The sequence below is a fragment of the Lynx canadensis genome, chromosome F1 (assembly GCF_007474595.2).
Source record: "Lynx canadensis isolate LIC74 chromosome F1, mLynCan4.pri.v2, whole genome shotgun sequence".
NCBI classification, from domain to species: Eukaryota; Metazoa; Chordata; class Mammalia; order Carnivora; family Felidae; genus Lynx; species Lynx canadensis.
The window spans coordinates 7,650,589-7,671,189 of NC_044319.2; the positions used below are offsets into that span (position 1 = coordinate 7,650,589).

Here is a 20,601-nt window from a genome sequence, read left to right on the forward strand (position 1 = left end):
GCTGGGGAGGGACAGAGAGAGAAGACATACACACAGAATTGGAAGCAGGATCCAGGCTCCGAGTGGCCAGCCAGAGCCCACAGACCGCAAGATCATGACCTGAGCTGTAGGTGGCCACCCAACCAACTGAGCCACCCAGGTGCCCCTGTTGCCATTAACTTTTTAAAGTTATAAGCATGTTATCTCTTCCAATTTTACAATTGTGATATGGTCACAAATAGTTTAAAGCAAAAAAAAATCTCCCTCTCCCTCATAGAAAGTTATTTTTGACAATATTTTAAAGACAGCCAAGCAAGACTACACTTAAAATTTATAAGCATGAGCTTGAGTGCCTTTGTCCACTGCTCCTCCGTGTTCAGGCGGGTTCTGATGGAATAGAACTCACCAGTGCTTCCAGAGTCTTCCATCAGGCCATTTTCCACGTGAATCTTGCAGGGCAGGCAGAGACCCCACTTGCCTTTCTCAGCCTCTTCCTTGAACTGCTGCATGCAGTCCAAAAAAGCCATCATTGCGAGGTCAAATTTGACATCCAAGCAAGTAATCTGCCCCGTGATGCAGAACAATGGCAGCTCAATGGCGTCATCTGTTAAAGACTTCAGATAGGACCGGTTTCCACAGGGGAAGAGTTGATACCTCTGAAACTCCAGCCCAATCTTGTTGGACAGGGCATGAAGTAGCAAGGCTGTCTGTCCCCAGGCCATGTTGATCTCATTCCAGCTCACGGGGACAGTGGGGAGGCAGCCCAATCTGAAGCTATTGATGATGCCCACAGGGCCATCATCCCTGATCTCAAAGGTGGCACTGAAGACATTGGTCTTCTTCAGCCAGTCCCACTGGATCTGGGCATGTACCAGCAGGTTCCTCCTGCTGGTCAGCTCATCCTGCAGTTCCAGTTGCTGCCATTGTAAGTTACTGTAGTCCCTCCAGTGCTGCTCATCCTGCTGGTCCAGCACTTGAGTCTCTGCTCTGGCAGCCTCAAGATCCTCTGCTACTCTTTTTTGGTTCTTCTCCACCTCCTCCAGCTCTTGAGCCAGCCTTGCTTCCTCCAGCTCCAGGCCCGCCAGCTCCTCCTGCAGTGTCTCCAGCTCCCCGTCATGTATTCTCTTCCTCCAATGTTTGTAGTTCTGGTTCTCTGTTTCTGTGAGAATGAGTTGGGTGTCCAGCTCCTCTAAAAGTTTGTCAGTACAGTCCTCACACAGGGCGTGGTCCACATCTCTTTCACCAGTCAGGATGTCAAAAATGTCCCCAGCAGTCTTCTGGGCGTTACTGAGCATACTTGTAGGGGCAAACTCTCCAAGTAAGATGAAGTTGCTAGAACTGTCCCTGGACATCTTGCCATCATCTCCAGGGACGGTGGAGCAGGAGGTACTATCCTGCAGCTTCTCAGTATCTGTCTCTGCCTTGGAGGCAGGGCCTCTTTCCAGGGTTTCTCCTGGCTCCCACTGAGCTGAGAGTGTGGAAGCTGGAGGTTCTTGGGTGGTCTCAAGACCTGAGGTCTCCATGGACTGATTCAGCTTTAGTGGCTGCTTGCAGCACTGGCAAATGAAGCGGATGGGGAACATGGTGGAGGCCTTGGCTCTTACTTGGATTCTAAGTTTCCTCTGGCTCCCCACTTACTTGTCCATTTATACCTTTTTAAACTTCTTTAGAGGAGTAATTCCTTCAAAATGCATATCTCATCTTGTTGCTCTTCTTAACACCTTATTTTGGTGCCCTCCTTAGATACTCTAGGGTTCCTTTAGCTCCTTTTAGACAAGTAATTCTTTCTAGAAGGCAAATCTGATCATCTCACTTTGTCTTTTAACATTTCCAAGGCATATCTTAAGAGTACTTCTAAACTAAGTCCTGATCGTGGCACTTCCTTCCTTAAAATGGTTTAATGCTCTTGTCTTACCTTAAAATAAAATCCCATCACCTTAACCTGACACCAGGGCCTCTGCCCATTTTCTCAGCTTCTCTCCCAATTTCCTGCTACCTTTACCCATGGCTTCTCCATGATGCCTGGAGTAATGATTGCAAAGGATCTACTACACAAATTATGCCTTTCCTCACCCTGATACCTCTCCCCAAAGAGTTGGGGAACAGCAGAATAAGTTTGGAATTGCTTTCAATGTCATGGTCAATTCTGAGTCCTGATTCATCCTTGGGAGTAGAATGGCAAAGCATATTCATTGCTCATGGCTGAACTTCATTTTAATTACCCACCCAACAAAACCAAACAAATTCAAGCCATACCTGGCTTTGGGTTCGATTCAGCCCAGAGAGACAAGCTAAGGAAACACAGCTGAAGGGGAATAGAGATTGTTTCAGACTGTGGTTTATCTAACAACTGAATGATGCCTCCTGGATAATCCAGAATCAGTCTGTTGGAGCTTTCCTTTAGTGAAGGAATGAGTGGAACTGGAGTGTCATTTTCAGCTAGGAAGGAAATCCCTGATTTCTGGAGACCTTCCCTCCAATTCTTATGTCCTCATTCTGGGGTCTCCTTTGGGAGGGCTTGAGAAGCCCAAGAGTGAAGAGGATTCTAAGGATTGGGAGCAGGGGTTTTATGTACTACTGTATCATCAGCACTGAGATACATTGCCTTGTCCCCTCTTCCCTGTCCAAACTTTGTTCCTTTTCTTGGGCTTTGTCATAAACCTCTAGGAAAGACTTGTCTGTACCTATTGTCTCCAGGTCTTCTTCTGTTCTCTCTTAAAGCCACCATAATTCAACTTTAATTTCAGCGCTCTATAGAAAGTCCTCATAACAAGGTCACAAATGTTATCTGTGTTGCTAAATTTAATCTCAGTGGAACAAGAAGCAAGTTCTTCAGCAAAAAGTGAAGATGGGGAAGAGATGTGTGTGAGAGTTACCTCAGTGAGTAGGAGATTGAATAGAGGAGTGGTGTGATTGCTCTTCATCTGTAAAGGTCCACATGAGACTGGCTGTCATGTGTACATATCAGGTATACATGTCAGTCCCTCACCTGAATGGGTGTTGTCAAGCAAGCAAGACTAAACCAGGGAGGCAGGAGAGAAGGTGCCAGCAGGGAAGTGGTTAGGAAGGTTGACTTCAACGCATACTGGTAAGGAAGGGTGGGCATGGGAGGGAGACACAGCAAAAAGGTGGGAGAGCTGATGTGTTTCTGTTCTCGGAGGTTGAAGGAGTATAGCAGTCAGGATATCAGACCAGAGGAGTAAACACAAGAGGTAGTCGAAGGGTGTGCATGAAATAGACACAACAGAGGACTTGCTCCCCATGATCTATAATCATCTTTCCACTATACATCCTGAAACAAACAACCTCCTGGCATGTGACGCAGTATTCTGGAGTCGGTCTTGGGTTCTAATTTTGCTTAACTTAACAAGTTGCTTAAACGTCTTTATGCTCAGAGTTTTCATCTGAAAATGAATTAAACAGAAGCCATCCTAAGAGAATTGCTTTGATGATTAAACAAGATGATGTTTAGAACCTCAAACTGACATTAGTTTCCTCTCATCACCAGTCTCCTATGTGGCCATAGTCTGGCTTTCTCCTTCTCCTTGTGAACCTTGAACTTCTCAAAAGAGAAGTTAACTACTTCTCACTGTTTCCATATGCTCATCAGACCTCTTTCAACCTTTGCAATCTGGCATCTGTCTCCATAATTAACGGAATAAAATCGTTCTTGCTAAGATTAGCAGTGTATTCTTAAATAGCACATCTCAAAACATCTTTTCTGTTCTCTTCCAAATTGGGACTCATTGTTTAACATTCGAAGTGATTGCTATCCTTTCCTTGTGGAAAGAGGAAAACAAAGTCCTTATTTGGATTCCAGAGGATTGTTGTCTCTGATTCTCCTGGATCTCTGATCTTCCTTTTCCACCCTGCTGAGCCTTGTCCCACCAAGAGATTCTGAATTTTTTTGTTTATTTATTTATTTTGAGAGAGAGAAATAAAGTAGTAGAGGGGCAGAGAGAGATCCCAAGCAGTCTCCATGCTGTTAGCACAGAGCCCAATAGGAGGGAGCTCAAACTCATGAACCATGAACTGTGAGATCATGACCTGAACCAAAATCAAGAGATAGATGCTTAACCCACTGAGCCACTCAAGAGATCTGAATTTAAAAAAATAAAAATCTGTCTTTGAGACAGACAACTAAATTTTTCTGAAGCTTGCAAAGTGTGGATAAAAATCTCCTTTAAAAATTCAAGGCTTTGTACACCCATGGTCATAGAAGCATCATTCATCATAGTCAAAAGGTAGAAGCAACCCACATGCCCATTGGTGAATAATGGCTAAACAAAATGTGATATATACATACAATGAAGTATGGCCTTAAAAAGGGAGGAAATTTTGACTCATGCAACAACCTGGATCAAACTTGAAGACATTATGCTAAATGAAATAAGCCAATCACAAAAGGACAACTATTATATGATTCCATTTAAATGAAGTACCTAGAGTAATCAAATACAATTCATAGAGACAGAAAGCAGAATGGTGGTTGCCAGGGGCTGAGGGAAGAAGGGTTCTCTCTATAAATCACTGTGATGTTATACTTTACATAAGAAATATATACATGATCTTCTCTGTTCATGCCACAGAGCTCCTAAACCCTTGGAGTGTCTTAAGCAATGAAAACAATCAAGGTGCCGTTTGTTATGTTAATGAAGTGACTATCAGAAAGCACCTAAGGATGGGGCCTGTTGTTAGGAGAACCAACCATGTGATTGGAGGGTTGGAACATTTAGTTCCATTCCCCTGACCTCCAGAGGGGTGTGAGGCTGGAGGTTAAATGGATCACCGATGGCCATTGATTTAATCACCTGTGCTTATGTAATGAAGCCTCCATGAAAACACAAAAAGGAGTGGGTTCAGGGAAGTTCTGGGTTGGTGAACACGTGGCAATTTGGGGAGAGTGGTGAGCCTGGAGAGGGCATGAAAGGCTCACATGCTTCCCACATACATTGCTATATGCATCTCTTTCATCTGGCTGTTCCTGAGTTATATTCTTTTATAATAAACTGGTAATCTAGTAGGTAAATGTTTTCCTGAGTTCTGTGAGCTCTTCTAGGAAATTAATAAAATCTGAGGAGGGGTCAAGGGCATCATTTGATGTCAGAATTGTTTGATGTGAGGAAAATACCCACACACTGGAATTGGGAGCAGAATGCTAGTTAGTGTCAGAATATTCTAGTGTTAGTGTTTAATGGGTACAGAGTTTTAATCTGGGAAGTTCTGGAGATGAATGGTGGTGATGGTTGCACATGTGGGGAGGAAAAACTTTATCTGCCCTTCAAGGTTCTTCTAGTATGCCTGAGAATTAAATTGAGATAAGACAGGGGCACCCAGGTGGCTTAGTTGGCTAAGCATTCGACCTCAACTCAGGTCATGATCTCATGGTTTGTGGGTTCAGGCCCTGCATTGGGCTCTGTGCTGACAGTTCAGAGCCTGGAGTCTGCTTCAGATTCTGTGTCTCCCTTTTTCTCTGTTCCTCCCCTGCTTGCATTCTGTCTCTCTCTCAAAAATAAATAAAGATTTTAAAAAATGAATTAAAAAATTGACATGAGACAGTAACATTTAATTTCGTACATATGGGGAATCCACAGAAACATTAAATTCCAAAGATAGGCAAAAATGAGGTGTATAAGTCATCCTGAACTAAGGAAAAGGGGTTTGGGATCTGGGATTTTTAAGGGAAGGAAAACAATGCACAGGAAGATGAAAAAGGGTAAATGTTTGGTAAACAAGTGTTTGCTAGGCTATTCAGAAACAATGGAACACAGAGAGGAATTTTAACAAATAGACCTTGCTAAAAATTCTTCCCTGTGTAGGGTGCTTGGATGGCTCAGTCTGTTAAGCGACCAGCTTCAGCTCAGGTTATAATCTCACAGTTCGTGATTTTGAGCCCCGTGTGGGGGCTCTGTGCTGACATCTCAGAGCCTGGATCCTGCTTCAGATTCTGTGTTTCCCTCTCTCTGCCCCTCTCCCACTCATGCTCTGTCTTTCTCTCTCAAAAAATAAATTAACATTTTAAAAAATGTAAAAAGAAAATTTGTGCCTATCTGCTTCTTCTCGTTCATATTATACTATAGTTATCTATGGTGATAGCTCCCTTCCTGGAACAGGTCCTCTAAATTCTCTTAGATGGGGTACCTGGGTGGCTCAGGAGGTTAAGAGCCCTGCTTGGGATTCTCTCTCTCTCTCTGCCCCTCCCCTGCTCATGCTCTCTCTCTCTCTGTCTCAAAATTAATAAATAAGCTTAAAAAAACAGCTTTTGACTTTCGGCTCAGAGGAGGCCATGCTGCAACTGTCTTTGGTTGTCCCTAATCCAGGTTCATCCAACACCAACTACCTCCACCATGCTGCCTAAGTTCGACCCCAATGAGGTCAAAGTCATATACCTGAGGTGCACCGGTGGTGAAGTCGGTGTCACGTCTGCCCTGGCCCCAAAAATCAGCCCGCAGGCTCTGTCTCCAAAAAATGTTGGTGATGACATCGCCAAGGTAACAGGTGATTGAAAGGGTGTGAGGATTACAGTGAAACTGACCATTCAGAACAGACAGGCCCAGATAGAAATGGCACCTTCTGTCTCTGCCCTGATTATCGAAGCCCTCAAGGAACCTCCAAGAGACAGAAAGAAGCGGAAAAACATTAAGCACAGTAGAAATATCACTTTTGATGAGATCATCAACATTGCCCAACAGATGTGGCACTGATCCAGAGAACTCTCTGGAACCATTAAAGAGATTTTCGGAACCGCCCAGTCTGTGGGCTGCAATGTTGATGGCCGCCACCCTCATGACATCAATAGTGATGCAGTGGAATGCTCAGCCAGGTGAGAAATACAAAGGACTAACTAACTAACTAAATAAGGACTAACTAAATAAATAAAAATGAAAAAGAAATCAAAGGACCTCTCTAAAGCCGCTCTCTATCTCTCTGCAGTGTCCCTGGGGTGATAAGATAGCTATTAGAAACTTTCCTGGAGATTTAAAATGCCCCAGGACTCTCAGATGGGCTCAAAGAGCAAGACCCATATTAACTAGAAAAAAATAACCACAGCTCAAAAATGCTAAGCAAATATGCCTCTGTTTGCTATGATTAAAGCGAAAAAATTTTGTGTGATGTGTCTTACCATGGTTTAAAAACCTCAAGGTTGCACTGGCTTATGGGCCTCAGATGTCCCCTGTCTCCTTTGTAAACCTCCACATACTTTGACTGTGGCCTCACAAACACCAGTGTGGCGATGTAAGCGTCTGAGGAAGGACTCTTGTGGCTGCAGAGGCCAGACACCTGCGGGCCCAGAAGTGACTCACACAGGATGGGAAGGCAATGCTCATCGTTACAGGGAGCCCAGATTTTTGGTTCACATAAGAAATTTCTAAAAGAAATTTTAAGCTTTAATTCATTTTGCTTTGCGTCAGACTAGCCAACATCCTCCTTGCTGGTGAGACTCCACAGAAGTTAATCACAATAAGCTGCAGTGGGGATAGTTTTTAAGACTCAAACCATCAAAAGAGCCAAGGCTCTGGCTTTCTGTCCCAGGTCAGATGCTGATTTAGGAAGCCACTTAACTTCACAGTCTGCTTAGTTAAATTCTGTGAAACGGATGCAACGCTAGCAATGAGCCATTGCTCACAATAGCTGTTGTGGGCAAAGGCATCTACACCATACTCCTTCTGTGCTCTTCACGGCATGTAGTGTCACGTAAATGTTCAGTAAACTGTTGCTAGATTCTGCATGCATTACTAATGCATGGAAGTGCTCCGCCTGAGAGACTGGAGCTCCCCCCTCCTGCCACTCCCCACTAATCCCCATCTAACGCCATGCCAGAAAAATAAAATATAGATTTATGCAGAGCTAACGTGTTTGCATAAAACAAATATTCTTTGCAAAAAGATTCACAGAATTTCTACAAATAGACTTTTGGCTACTGGGCATTACAGAACATTAACTCTTTATAATCAATATTAAAATGTTGGCAGTCAATGCCAGTTGAAGGGCAGAACATTCCAAGTCAATCCGCCTGTGGGTACTGAAACTTCTCACCTATGCACTGGCACGTGCATCCATTGGTCTTGGTGGTTGACGTGTGCCATATCTGCCCTTCCAATGCACTAAATGTCTCTTGACAATATTGTTGAAATCTATCTTGTATCCTTAGCACCCATTCATCCATTTTGCTCCTTGTTTTCTTCTTTCTTTTTGTTTTCATTCCTATGGAAGGGCTTCTAGACACCATGACTCTGACTGAAATAATTCCCTCCAGGGGACAGCTCATTCTACTAAAATATACAGGTAATTTTCTTTTCAGAGAACTTCCTGCTAATCATAATGATTTGATAATTAGACTGAAAATCTAGGAGTAGCAATTTATCGCATGTACTGAATTACTCTCCGTTGTCACAAGGAATGCCTTTAGAAATTCCTGATGATGACATGTCATTCCCTCAGAAGACTGTGAAGATCACTCATTCCCCAAGACTTTTGCTATATGAACAAGGAAAGCACCACCATCAATATCTAGGCTCAGACCTTTGTTTTTATCGTCCTCATAAGCATTAGCAAGGAAAGGAAAGTCCTCAGAAAGCAGCCAAAGTCTTGATGTCTTGAAACAGTCCCTTCAAGATCCTGAATGCTCCCAGGCAGGATTGTATTTTATACCTAAGGCCAAACCGGCTGAAGCCCAAAGGCTCCCCACCCCTGGACAACGCCTACTGCTTCTGATGCCTTTGTCCATGCCATTGGCCCCATTTAACATCTTCTCAATCGAAGACTAAATTAACATAGCCTCCCTCTTATAGCCTATTCTGGGGTTCAGGACATTTGATGGCCTAAAGATTTTTTCCATTTTGTTCTGATGCAGTGGGAAGAGATTTGGCCCAGGACTCAAGGGGCTTGGTTTCTTTTCATAATTTACTATAGAAAGTTCTTCTCTGTACCTCTCAGTTTTCTTATTTGTAAAATAAGGGACTTGGAAAAAGTGATATTCAAAGTCCTCACAACCTCACTTATTATACATTTTCCACCTCTTATTAGGCCAGGTTGCCAACTAATTCTTGTGCCTACCCCACACTCTCTCCTAACCCCCACAATAATATCACTGAGAAGTAATTTGAGGACCAGAATTTGTTAAAAGGCATAGGCTTATTCTTAAAGATAGCCATGCGATATAACCATATGACCACAGACTATGTTTTCACCTATTTTGCTACCTTAGGCTCAGCGGTCTTTTTCAATGACAAAGTTGGTGATTGATGTCATATTCTTGTCTACGCACTCACAATGGGCCTAGCAATCAGAGCCCACAATGGCCTGGAATGGCAGGAAACTACATGGACCGTGGCCTGTTGGGATCATGGAGAAGGTAGAAAGTGGGGGCCACCACCAGCTGTCAGGACACAGGATTACGTGGTATGCGACACAGTAGAGTGAGGTGAGGGTCTGGAAAGGATGAGGAAGCTGAGGCAGGTGGGATGCTCAGGGCACTAAGACTAGGATGAAGGTCAAGGTTGTGGGGCCAGAATGGACACTGGCCAGCTGGCTTGACATTCAAAGTTGGGCTGGCAACAGGGCTGGCTTATCATTCCGGCCATGCATTCATTGAATCCTACTGTAGGCATGGGAGGAGGGGTGGAGGCTAACAACTTTGGAGGACCTGACATGTTCCTGGTTTAGTGTGGCAATTGTATTATTGTTAAGCAAATATTCATCTTTCTCTCCCTCCATATGGGAATTATTTTGGACTGTGGACTGTGGGCTGAAGTGACAGTGTGCTAGTTCCAAGCCCAAGTTTCCCCCACCGCCCTTGTGCTCCTGTCTTCCACCGTGAGAACAGCATATCCCATGGAGGAGCTACTCCTTTCCCCTCCATTCCCAAGTGAGAAGGCATCTGGAACCCAGGCCAGCCAACCTGCAAAACTTGGAGTGAGAAATGTATGCTTGGGTTGTAAACCCCTGAAACTTGCAGTTATTATCACAGCACAAGCTGAGTAATCGAGAGAGTGTTAATTACCTTACATCTATTTCCGCATGTTAATGTTTCTGAAACAAGCAACAGGATCTCAGGTGAGGGTCAGAATCCCTCAGGTGCTGGGCTTTGGGCCCAGGCATATTTGACACCTGATCAAAAACCATGCTTTCCATTAAAACATGATGACTCTGGTCTTCGATGAATAGAAGACTTAGAATAGAAAAGTGGACTTAGAGAAAATGCCAACTGAGTATTCCTTCAGAGCCCTGGGTACAAGAGCCCCAGATCCTCCCAGGAATGGATGTCCTGATGGGGGTTCTGCATCAGTAAAGCAGCCTCAGATGCCTTAAGGATGCAAATGGCCACTGCTGAGAGCCCCTTCTCTCTCTCCTTCACACCTGTGTAAGTACACAGTACAGTCAGGAAGAGACACAGATCAGAATCCAGAGGAAATACAATCAGACTGCTCCAGTACCCTCAGGAGGAGTGGAAACAATGTGACCCTGTTTCTCAGCTCCCACATTCCTCTGCCAGAAAACCCTGGCTCCCCTCCTCTCCTGAGTCATCCATGCAGGTGTTTGCAACCCTTGGGATGAAAAATGATGCTCTGGCATAAAGACGCATTGCACGGCTTACTAATTAATCCCTTACCACTGGAAAGTAGGAAAGTGGAAAACATGGAACATGGGATAGAAAGGCAGTTTGGAAACCGGCTAGGAAAGGACAGCAGGCCTTCACGCAGTTAGCCAGAAATGTTTTCCAAATTTACTGCATTTAGGGTCAGACTGGCCCTGAAGGCAGCTGAACATGGTGGTGTGGCCTATCAAGAAACTCCTCTGACAGTATTCAACCCCGCCCATCCTGTTTCTCTGGTGTCTGGGAATTTATTCAGCCTGAAACCTCACCAGCTCTGGAAGACCGTTTGTTCCCAGTTATGCAGTACTGGAAAGTTTCTTCTTCTCTCTGGAACATGCTGAGCCCTCCCCCCGAGTCTGCTCCTTCCTTTTCCCAGGAAGGGGGCAGCTCATCACTCTTGGGGCCTCAGTTTAGGCTTCACCTCCCAAGGAGGCCATTCTGTACAGTGGGGCTCCCCAGACACCCTCCCTTAGAGCACCTTTACCAAACTTAATTCCATCCACAACTAGTGACTTGTGGTTTAGCTGTTTATCATGTCTTTCCCAACATGATGAGAGCTTTGTCGTGTTAGGGACCGCCTGGCTTGCTAGTTCCCAGCCCCTCAGGAGCTCACTCAGTGACGTGACTAAATGCATGAGTGACTGATTGCACTGTCATATCAACTCTGGAAGGTAACTATCATTTTGCTATTAACTGTTGAATTCTGCCCCAATTTTTCTTTTTAAAAATTTTTTACTGTTTATTTCTTTTTGAGAGAGAGAGAGGGACAGAACATGAGCAGTGGAGGGGCAGAGATAGAGGGAGACACAGAATCTGAAACAGGCTCCAGGCTCTGAGCTGTCAGCACAGAGCCTGATGCTAGGCTCGAACCCATGAACTGCAAGATCATGACCTGAGCCAAAATTGACCACTTAACCAACTCAGCCACCTATGTGCCCCTGTCCCGATTTAAAAAAAAAAAAAAAAAATGTTGCTTAATTGTATCACCTAAGTAATATATGAAGACTTACTGCTATAGAGATTTCAAATACTGTAAAACCTTGGATTGTGAGTAATTTGTTCTGTGAGTCTTTCCCGAGAGGAGCAAACATTTCTAATAAATTTTAACTTGATAAACAAGCAGTGTCTTGCAATGCAAGGAGTACATGACATCGAATGTCACATGATCACAGCTGAGCCAATGGTTCTTCCCTCTCTTTCTCTCTCTGTGGGACTGTGGGTGATTTTCTCCCATGCTTGGATGTTTGGCCTCAGGCTGCAATGTTTGGCAGAATCAGTGATTTTTCAGAATGTGAAAACATGCCCACAACTGGCACTAGTATAATTTTTGTCACTTCGAAGCATGTATGGACAGTCCTTTGCTTTTCCATTTAGAGTAAGTTTTGCTTCATTTTGGATCATTAGATAGATTCCTTGTTAAATTTGCATGAAAAGAAAAAGATTCCATTGAGCCAATAGATAGCAGTGATTCTGTTAGTGATAGTGAAAGTCATCTTACATAATAACCCATCTCTCTCGGGGCGCCTGGATGGCTCAGTTGGTTAAGCGTCCGACTTCGGCTCAGGTCATGATCTCACAGTCTGTGAGTTTGAGCCCCGCATTGGGCTCTGTGCTGACAGCTCAGAGCCTGGAGCCTGCTTTGGATTCTGTGTCTCTCTCTGTCTCTGCCACTCCCCTGTTCACACTCTGTCTCTCTCTCTCTCAAAAATAAACATTAAAAAAAAATTAAAAAAAATAATAATAACCCTCCTCTATCTTATCTCTCTCATACCAGCCACGAAGGTTTTCAAAGGAAGTGCAGATTAATTTGTTTATTTTTCTTTACATTTTGTATTTTCTTTATTATTTTGTATTATATTACAGTATTGTAATCATTTTTATATGAATATTTTTGGGTTGTGGAATGAATCGTCTGAGTTTCCATTATTTCTTATGGGGAAATTAAACAAGTGCTTTGGATTACAAGCATGCTTCAGGAATGAATTGTGCTCACAAACCAAGGTTTTACTGTACTTCTAAGGCAATGGTAGAAAGAATAAGTCCCCCTTTCTCTCTTCTCTACCTCTGAACTCTCCCCTTCTGCCAAGTAAACTTTGCAAGTTTTTGTTCCCTTTTGTCTAACTGATATTGTGATTTATAATGAATATATATCTGGTCTTTGACCCCCTTCCTGGCACAGACCTCCTAAAACCCTTGGAATTCCTAAGTGAGGAGAGTGATCAAAGTGTCTTTTGCTATGTTAATGAGGCAACCTTTCGACTCTGCCAAAGGATGGGAGCTGGGTGCCAGCTGAGCCAACTATGTGATTAGAGCAATGGAACTTTCAGTCCGGACACCCCAGACCTCTAAGCTGCGTAGAGGGGTTCATCAATCACTAATGCACGATGATTTCATCAACCATGCACACGTAATGAGGCCTCCATAACATTTCAAAAGGACAGGGTTGGAAAAGCTTCCAGGTTGGCAAACGCATGATATTTAGGGGGAGTGGTGTGCCCATAGAGATCATGGAAACTCTATACTCCTTCCCCATACCTTGCTCCATGCAACTTTTCCATCTGGCTGTTCCTGACTTGTATTACCCTTTTATAATAACCCAGTGATCTAGGAAGCAAAATGTTGCTCTAAGTTCTGTGAACCACGCTAGTAAATTAATCAAACCCAAATGGGGTTGTAAGAACCTCCAGTCTACAGCCAGTCAGTCAGAAGCCCAGGTGATAATCTAGATTATGATTGGTGTCTGAACTCGGGGGTAGGGACAGACTTGGAGGACTGAGCTTTTAACCTGTAGGATCTGAGGTTACATGCAGGTAGATCGTGTCAGAATTGAGTTGAATGTAGGACACACAGCTGGTGTTGGAGAATTGCTTGTCGGTGTGGAAAATGTCCCTCCCCTCTGACACAAACATTGGAATTGGCTGCAGATGAAACGCCCAGAGTCTAAGAGACCCCCAAAAATGAACCACCAGAATCCAGAGTCAAAGCTAAGCAGCAAGGGTCATTTATTGCAGGTTCGAACCTGGACCTCTGCGCCCTCGTTGCCGGTGACGCTGAGAGGTCCTGAGAGAGGTTTTTACACCCCTTTTATAGACAAGTACAAACAAGTCATGGGAAAATCAGGAATACACGGATGTGCCAAGCAATAATGATTGATCAGAAATACACGGATGTGCCAAGTAACAATGGTTGATCAAGAATATACGGTTGTGCCAGGCAACTATGATTGATCAGAAATACACGGATGTGCCAAGTAACAATGGTTGATCAAGAATATACGGTTGTGCCAGGCAACTATGATTGATCAGAAATACACGGGCGCGCCAAGCAATTGTACAGAAGCGGAACAAGCTGGTTAAGCTTGGTTAGGTTTCAGTTTCCCGTAACTGAAGCTTTTAAGTTTTAATTTTCTCAGGCCTTTCATTCCCCCCTTTCTCAAGTACCTGAGGACCCAATCTTGGGTCCTACAGTGTTACCTAATCAAGCTCGCTTTCCATGTCTAGGAGCTGATACTGTGGTCTAAGGACCATAACCTGAATGGTGTTTAGTCTGTCCCTGATAAAGTTTATTATTTTGTTCGGAGTGCGAGATCCTCTTGGAGCTATTTAATTTTGGTCCGAACTATTCCTGATTTATTGGCATAAAAGCAACATTTTTCTTGTAGGGCTAAGCCGATGCTGCCTTGTTCTGTGGTTAGCAGATCTAACCCTCTTTTATTTTGTAACACCACTTCTGCTAGGGAATCTAGCTGATCCTGCAGATCCTGGATTGTCCCTGACAAGGCCTCGACATCATTAATTAGTTGCCGAGAGAGTCAAAGATAGGAGTGTATGGAGACTCCTAATCCTGCTGTCCCGATAGTTAATGCACCTGTAATTCCTAGGCTTGTCAGGAGGGGGATAACAACCACAGCTCGTTTGGATCTGCCAGTTGCAAAGTTTAAACTAGGGATGGGCATGGGGGTTCCAGCAGACAGCGGCTCCAACTGAGCCACGGCAGCCGGCTTGAAGTTGCATATTATTATCACTAGCTTTTGCTGCCCTGTTACTCTGTAGGATAGCTGTAAAGTAGGTAGTGGAGTTGTCTGGCCCTATACATTGCTGATAGGAGTCATAACAAGAGCTATGCATCGACTCCTGGAAAGTAGAGCAAGGGCATTCTGCTGTGGGGTGCAGGGGCTCAGGTTTGTCAACACATAACCACTGCTGTTTTTGGGGTCCTGTGATGTCATAGGTCTGGGTTAAGTGAGCAATTGTGGTCCCACAGTCTTGGGTTTGAGTGTATCTTCGCTGATAGTGACCACCTCTTCCTACAGAGCCAGCTACTAGTCTTTTACCATGTGGCAGGGTAAGGGTTTTAACTATGCCACCTCTGCAATCACAGGGCCTCCCATACAGAGCTTCATACAATTTCTGTTTGTCAACGGGGGCATTTAGTCCTCCCTCTAGGAGTTTAAGGTTGAGGGCTAGTAGGACAAGGGTTGCTATCTTGAACATGTTTGGGGGAGGCACGGCGCAAGGTTAGTTTGAGGGGGTTTTTCTTACTCCGGTTTACAGTCCAAGTAATATTTTTATCAGTGTGTCCCACGAAGTCAGACAGCAGGTCGACAGGTTTTACGTGGGTGTGGTGAATCCAGGTGGGGAGGTTATCTACCTTGATGGCAGTGGGAGTCGTCAGGATGATTTGGTAAGGTCCTTTCCACCTGGGTTCGAGGTTTTCTTGTCTGTGTCGCTTGACGAGGACCCAGTCTCCTGGATGATACTGATGAGGAGTGGGTGGGAGCTCTGTCTCATACAGTTCTTTTAGTTTAGGCCACACGGCCTCATGAACCCGCTGTAGAGCCCTCGGTGAAGTCCACTTCCCAGTGGGCTCCTGGTATGGTTCCTCTTTTTCAGTGGCCTTGGGCTGTGGCGTGTGGGTGCACGTTCTGGAGTATTTTTGTCAGGATTGCGTGGCCCAATTTTTCGGGAAGGATAAGGCGGTCTCTGGAGTCCCTCCACCATCCGTCTGTAACTTGGGTCATGGGGAACTCGCGCATCCAGATAAGATCATCTTCTGAGTATTCAGGCTATGGGGGTAAATCTCGGGGCCCTGGGTCTGGTAGCTGCGCAGGGAGTACTTGAATGGGGTTTTGTGCTACCTGGCATGCAGTCTGGTCAGCGAGGTTAGTCAGTTTTTTAGGGGCCCAAATAGCGGCCAATAGGGCCAGAATTTTATCTTTATTTCTGATGTCTTTGCCTTTAGCAGTGAGTAGTCCCCTCTCACGGTATATTGCCCCATGTATATGGGCCGTGGCAAAGGCATACCGGCTGTCTGTATATACAGTCACTTTGCGGTCCCGCCCCATTCTTAATGCTTGGGTCAATGCAATTAGTTCTGCCCTTTGGGCAGAAGTCCCTATGGGCAGAGCCTCTGCCCATATCACTTCAGTCTCAGATGTCACTGCTGCCCCCGCATACCGCATACCTCTGTCCTTGATGGACGAAGCTGCTTCCGTCAGTAAACCAGGTGACCTCAGCATCAGGTAATGGCCGGTCCTGTAGATCTTTCCTTGTTCCATGGATCTGCACTAGGATGTCGGCACCGTCATGGAGCGGGGAGTCCAGGTCAAGGTCAGGTAGCAGCGAGGTCGGGTTTAGAGTTCGGGGAGGGGTGTATGTGGTCCGCAAGGGATTTAACAGGAGTCCCTGATAGTGGACCATCCGAGCATTGCTCATCCACCTATCGGGGGGCTGCTTGAGTACTCCTTCGATGGCGTGGGGTGTGGTGACATGTAACTCTTGACCCAGGGACAGCTTATCGGCGTCTTTAACCATTAGGGCTGTAGCCGCTATTATCCGGAGACAAGGGGGCCATCCTGCAGCTACAGGGTCCAGTTTTTTTTTTTCTTTGAGAGATAGGCCACTGGTCTGGGCCACGGACCTGGATGCTGGGTTAGCACTGTCTTGGCTATGCCTTTATGCTCATCCACATATAAGTGGAAGGGCTTAGAGATATCGGGCAGTCCTAGAGCTGGGGCCGATAGGAGAGCTCTCTTTATCTGTTGGAATGCCTGCTCAGCTTCCGCAGACCATTCAAATGATGGTTGGTTTTTAGAGACTGCGTAAAGGGGTTTGGCCATTTCAGCAAAACCTGGGATCCACAACCAGCAGAATCCCGCAGACCCCAGGAATTCCTGAGTTCTGGGTAAATAGGATGGGGGCCGCTTTGGTTTGCCATGGCTCTGACCCCGAGCGCAGTTGCTTCTTTTTGGGACAGTCACGAATCCAATGTCCTTTTTCTTTACAGTAGGCACATTGGTCTTTGTCTAGGGGGCGCCTGGGGGGCGAGTTTTCTGCTTATCCTTTGGAGCGTCCCGATTATTATATACCCGCTGAGCAATGCGGAGTAAATCTTGGATCTGTTTTCCTTCTAAATCCTCTAATTTTTGGAGTTTCTTTTTGATGTCAGGGGCAGCCTTGTATTGCCGAGTACACCTTGGCCAAATTGGTGGGCTTGCGTGCTGCAGCCCGGAGACCCGCCATTAGAGTCTGGCGATAAATGAGCAGTCGTCCCCTACCTTCTGCCGAGTTGTAGTCCCAATCAGGCCGAGTCAGGGGAAACGCTGCATTAATGAGGTCAGGGTTAACAGTGGGTCGACCATCTTCCTCCGGGACCAGCTTCCGCGCTTCAAGTTGAATTCTCTCCCTTTCTTCCGTGGTGAACAGGATTCGCAAAAGCTGTTGGCAGTCATCCCACGTAGGCTGGTGGGTGAACATTATGCTCTCTAGGAGGGCTATAAGATCTCTAGGGTTATCAGAAAACCGAGCATTTTGGGTTTTTTAATTATATAGGTCACTGGTGGAGAAGGACCAATACTGGAGTCGGGGATTGCCCGTTTCATCGGGGGGTCCTATTTCCCGCAGGGGTAAGGCTACAGTGGAGTGGGGGAGGCGAGAGCTTGGCTCACACTGGGTGCGCCCGCGAGTTTGGCCGGCTGGCCCCTCACGGTTGGTTTTATTTTTAATAGGGCTAGGCACGGCTGCTGCCTGTAGCCTCCCTGGTTCTGGCACAGCTGCCGCTTCCCGCCCCCCCCCCCCCGTTCCCCTTGAGGGGCAACCAGCGGGGCAACAGGTGGGGCGGCCGCTGCGGAAGGGCCTGGGGTGCAAGGGGAGGGGGAAGATAGGGTGGAGGGTTTTCAACAAGATCTTTCCAGACGGGGATGTAGGGAACCTGGTCTGGGTGGCCCTGACCCTGGCAGCTATAGGCAAACAAAAAGTGCCCTCAGTAGGCCAGCCCACCCCGAAAGTGGGCCACTCAGACCAGCAGAAAGTGAAGAGTCTCGACCGGCGGATGTCCAGGCTTAGGTTATGGCCTCTCTCCCCTCTTCCAGCCCGGACATCCTTGAAATTAGCTAGAAGAAGGGAGAGAGGTGTACTCTGGTTCTGTCCCATAACCTGTATAGGAAAAAATAAATGGGCCAAGTTAGTTTCTGTTCCGGAAGCGAGTTGGATATACCTGCAGGGGAGAAGAGACAAGTTAAATCGCAAGCGCGGCGGCAAACAGAAAGTGCCTTGGAGAAGAGACCAGATACAGAACGGGTGTCCGTAACCCGAACAAAGAGTTCTGATGGGCCAGAATAGTGCCCCAGATGGGAGCCAGAGGACGTCTCCTACTGGTCCCGACTGACTTCCCTATAGCGCGTCCGCCAGGGCTAGGTCAGTCACTGATACAGATCCCGCGCGGGAGAGCCAGAAACGGACAGACAACTGACACAGACACAGACACAGATACAGACACAGACACAGACAGAGCCGGCTCACTCACCGATCGGTCTCAGAAATGACCCATTGACTTGGGGTCTGGTGGGTTTGGGGGGGGGCCTTCCGGCCAACGCACCAAATGAAACGCCCAGAGTCTAAGAGACCCCCAAAAACGAACCACCAGAATCCAGAGTCAAAGCTAAGCAGCAAGGGTCATTTATTGCAGGTTCGAACCTGGACCTCTGCGCCCTCGTTGCCGGTGACGCCGAGAGGTCCTGAGAGAGGTTTTTACACCCCTTTTATAGACAAGTACAAACAAGTCATGGGAAAATCAGGAATACACGGATGTGCCAAGCAATAATGATTGATCAGAAATACACGGATGTGCCAAGTAACAATGGTTGATCAAGAATATACGGTTGTGCCAGGCAACTATGATTGATCAGAAATACACGGGCGCGCCAAGCAATTGTACAGAAGCGGAACAAGCTGGTTAAGCTTGGTTAGGTTTCAGTTTCCCGTAACTGAAGCTTTTAAGTTTTAATTTTCTCAGGCCTTTCACAGAAACTTCACTAACTTGTCCTTTCTATAATTTACGTATCTGTGTACATAGAGGTTTACTTTCATGTAAATGAGTTTTTATTTTTAACAATGACTAGAGTGTGTGGGACCCAAGGAATTTAACCAAAATCCCCTACCCCTGGACAAGCAGAGCAAGACTAACTCCATTTTGTGCTACACCCACCGTCTCATGTAGAACCCCCACATGACCTGCTTATTGCTTAAGACACTCCCCCACCCTAGTCAAGCCGCTGAGCACACCCTTACTGGAAACCGGCTCATATAGGAATGCGGAACCCCTAACCGCCAAAGAATGTAAACCCCGCCTTTTGCCCGCCAAACTTGCGCGCCAATTCTGACCAGCGTGATAGGCTAGTTCAAACAGTTACTATAGGGTAAATTGTAATTCAATTGGCCACCTGCGTGTGGCCTGACATGACTATGCAGCTTTCTGTGTGTGTTACAATCTCATTGGCCACTGGCCCCTATAAAACTGCTACCCCTCTTAACCTAGGGGTCCAAGTCCCTGCTCCGCTGTGTCGGGTATACTTGGGCGCAAGCTCGAGCTTGCAAATAAATCCTCGTGCGTTTGCATCGGTATCCTTGGTGGTCTCTCGGATTCGAAATGGGGGGCATTACAAGTGTACCCGCTGTGGTGTCTGTCTCCATCAGATGGGAATCCCCAAACATGGGGCAACAATTGATGGAAGCCAGTGACTCAGGCAGTAAAAGAATTCATCCAAAGCAGAACAAAGGAAATATAACTTTATTGAAAACACTGCAAGGGAAGGGTGGGCAGGACGGCAGAGGAGAGACTCTCTGCAACCAGGCAGTGGGGGAGGGATTATTTAAAGCAGGAAGGCGAGGGGGTGTCTGGGTGGTTCAGTTAAGTTTCTGACTTTGACTCAGGTCATAATCTCAGGGTTCATGGGTTTGAGCCCTGCATCAGGTCTGTGCTGCCAGCTCAGAGCCTCAAGCCTGCTTCAGATTCTGTGCCTCCATCTCTCTCTGCCATTCCCCTGCTCACACCCTGGTCTCCCTCTCTCAAATAAATACATAAATATTAAAAAAAATTAAAGCATGGGGCGCCAGGTGGCTCAGTGGGTTAAGTGGCCGACTTCGGCTCAGGTCGTGATCTCACGGTCTGTGAGTTCGAGCCCCGCGTCGGGCTCTGTGCTGACAGCTCAGAGACTGGAGCCTATTTCAGATTCTGTGTCTCCCTCTCTCTGACCCTCTCCCATTCATGCTCTGTCTCTCTGTGTCTCAAAAATAAATAAACGTTAAAAAAAAATTTTAAAAAAAATTAAAGCAGGAAGGTGAGGAGGCATAGGGATGTATAGAAATTTCCCTTTTTTGGTAACTATGCTTGGTTGTAAGTGGCCCATTGGTCAGTTAGGTTAAGGCCTATGGATATATTTTTTTAATGTTTATTTATTTATTTATTTATTTAAGACAGAGAGAACACAAGCAGGGGAGGGGTTAAGGGAAAGGGAGACAGAGAATCCCAAGCAGACTCCGTGCTGTCAGCACAGAGCCCAACACAGGGCTGGAACCCACAAACTTTGAGATCATGATCTGAGCCTCAATCAAGAGTCAGACAATTAACTGAGCCACCTAGGTGCCCCAGTGGAATAAATATTTCAAAAGACATACCTAGTATATCATAGTAAGACTGAAGAAAGTAGAAGATAATGGAAATACCTTAAAAGCAGTCAATGAAAAAAA

At 45.9% G+C, this 20,601-nt stretch overlaps 1 protein-coding gene and 1 pseudogene across 1 annotated transcript; one reads left to right on the forward strand and one right to left on the reverse strand.

Moving 5' to 3' along the window:
- Positions 1-260: 260 nt before the first annotated feature.
- On the reverse strand, positions 261-1,562 carry BECN2 (beclin 2). The gene has a single exon (XM_030302582.1). The coding sequence runs from the start codon at positions 1,560-1,562 to the stop codon at positions 261-263; it is 1,302 nt and encodes a 433-aa protein (XP_030158442.1).
- Positions 1,563-6,276: 4,714 nt separating this feature from the next.
- On the forward strand, positions 6,277-6,806 carry LOC115505525 (annotated as a pseudogene).
- Positions 6,807-20,601: the final 13,795 nt, after the last annotated feature.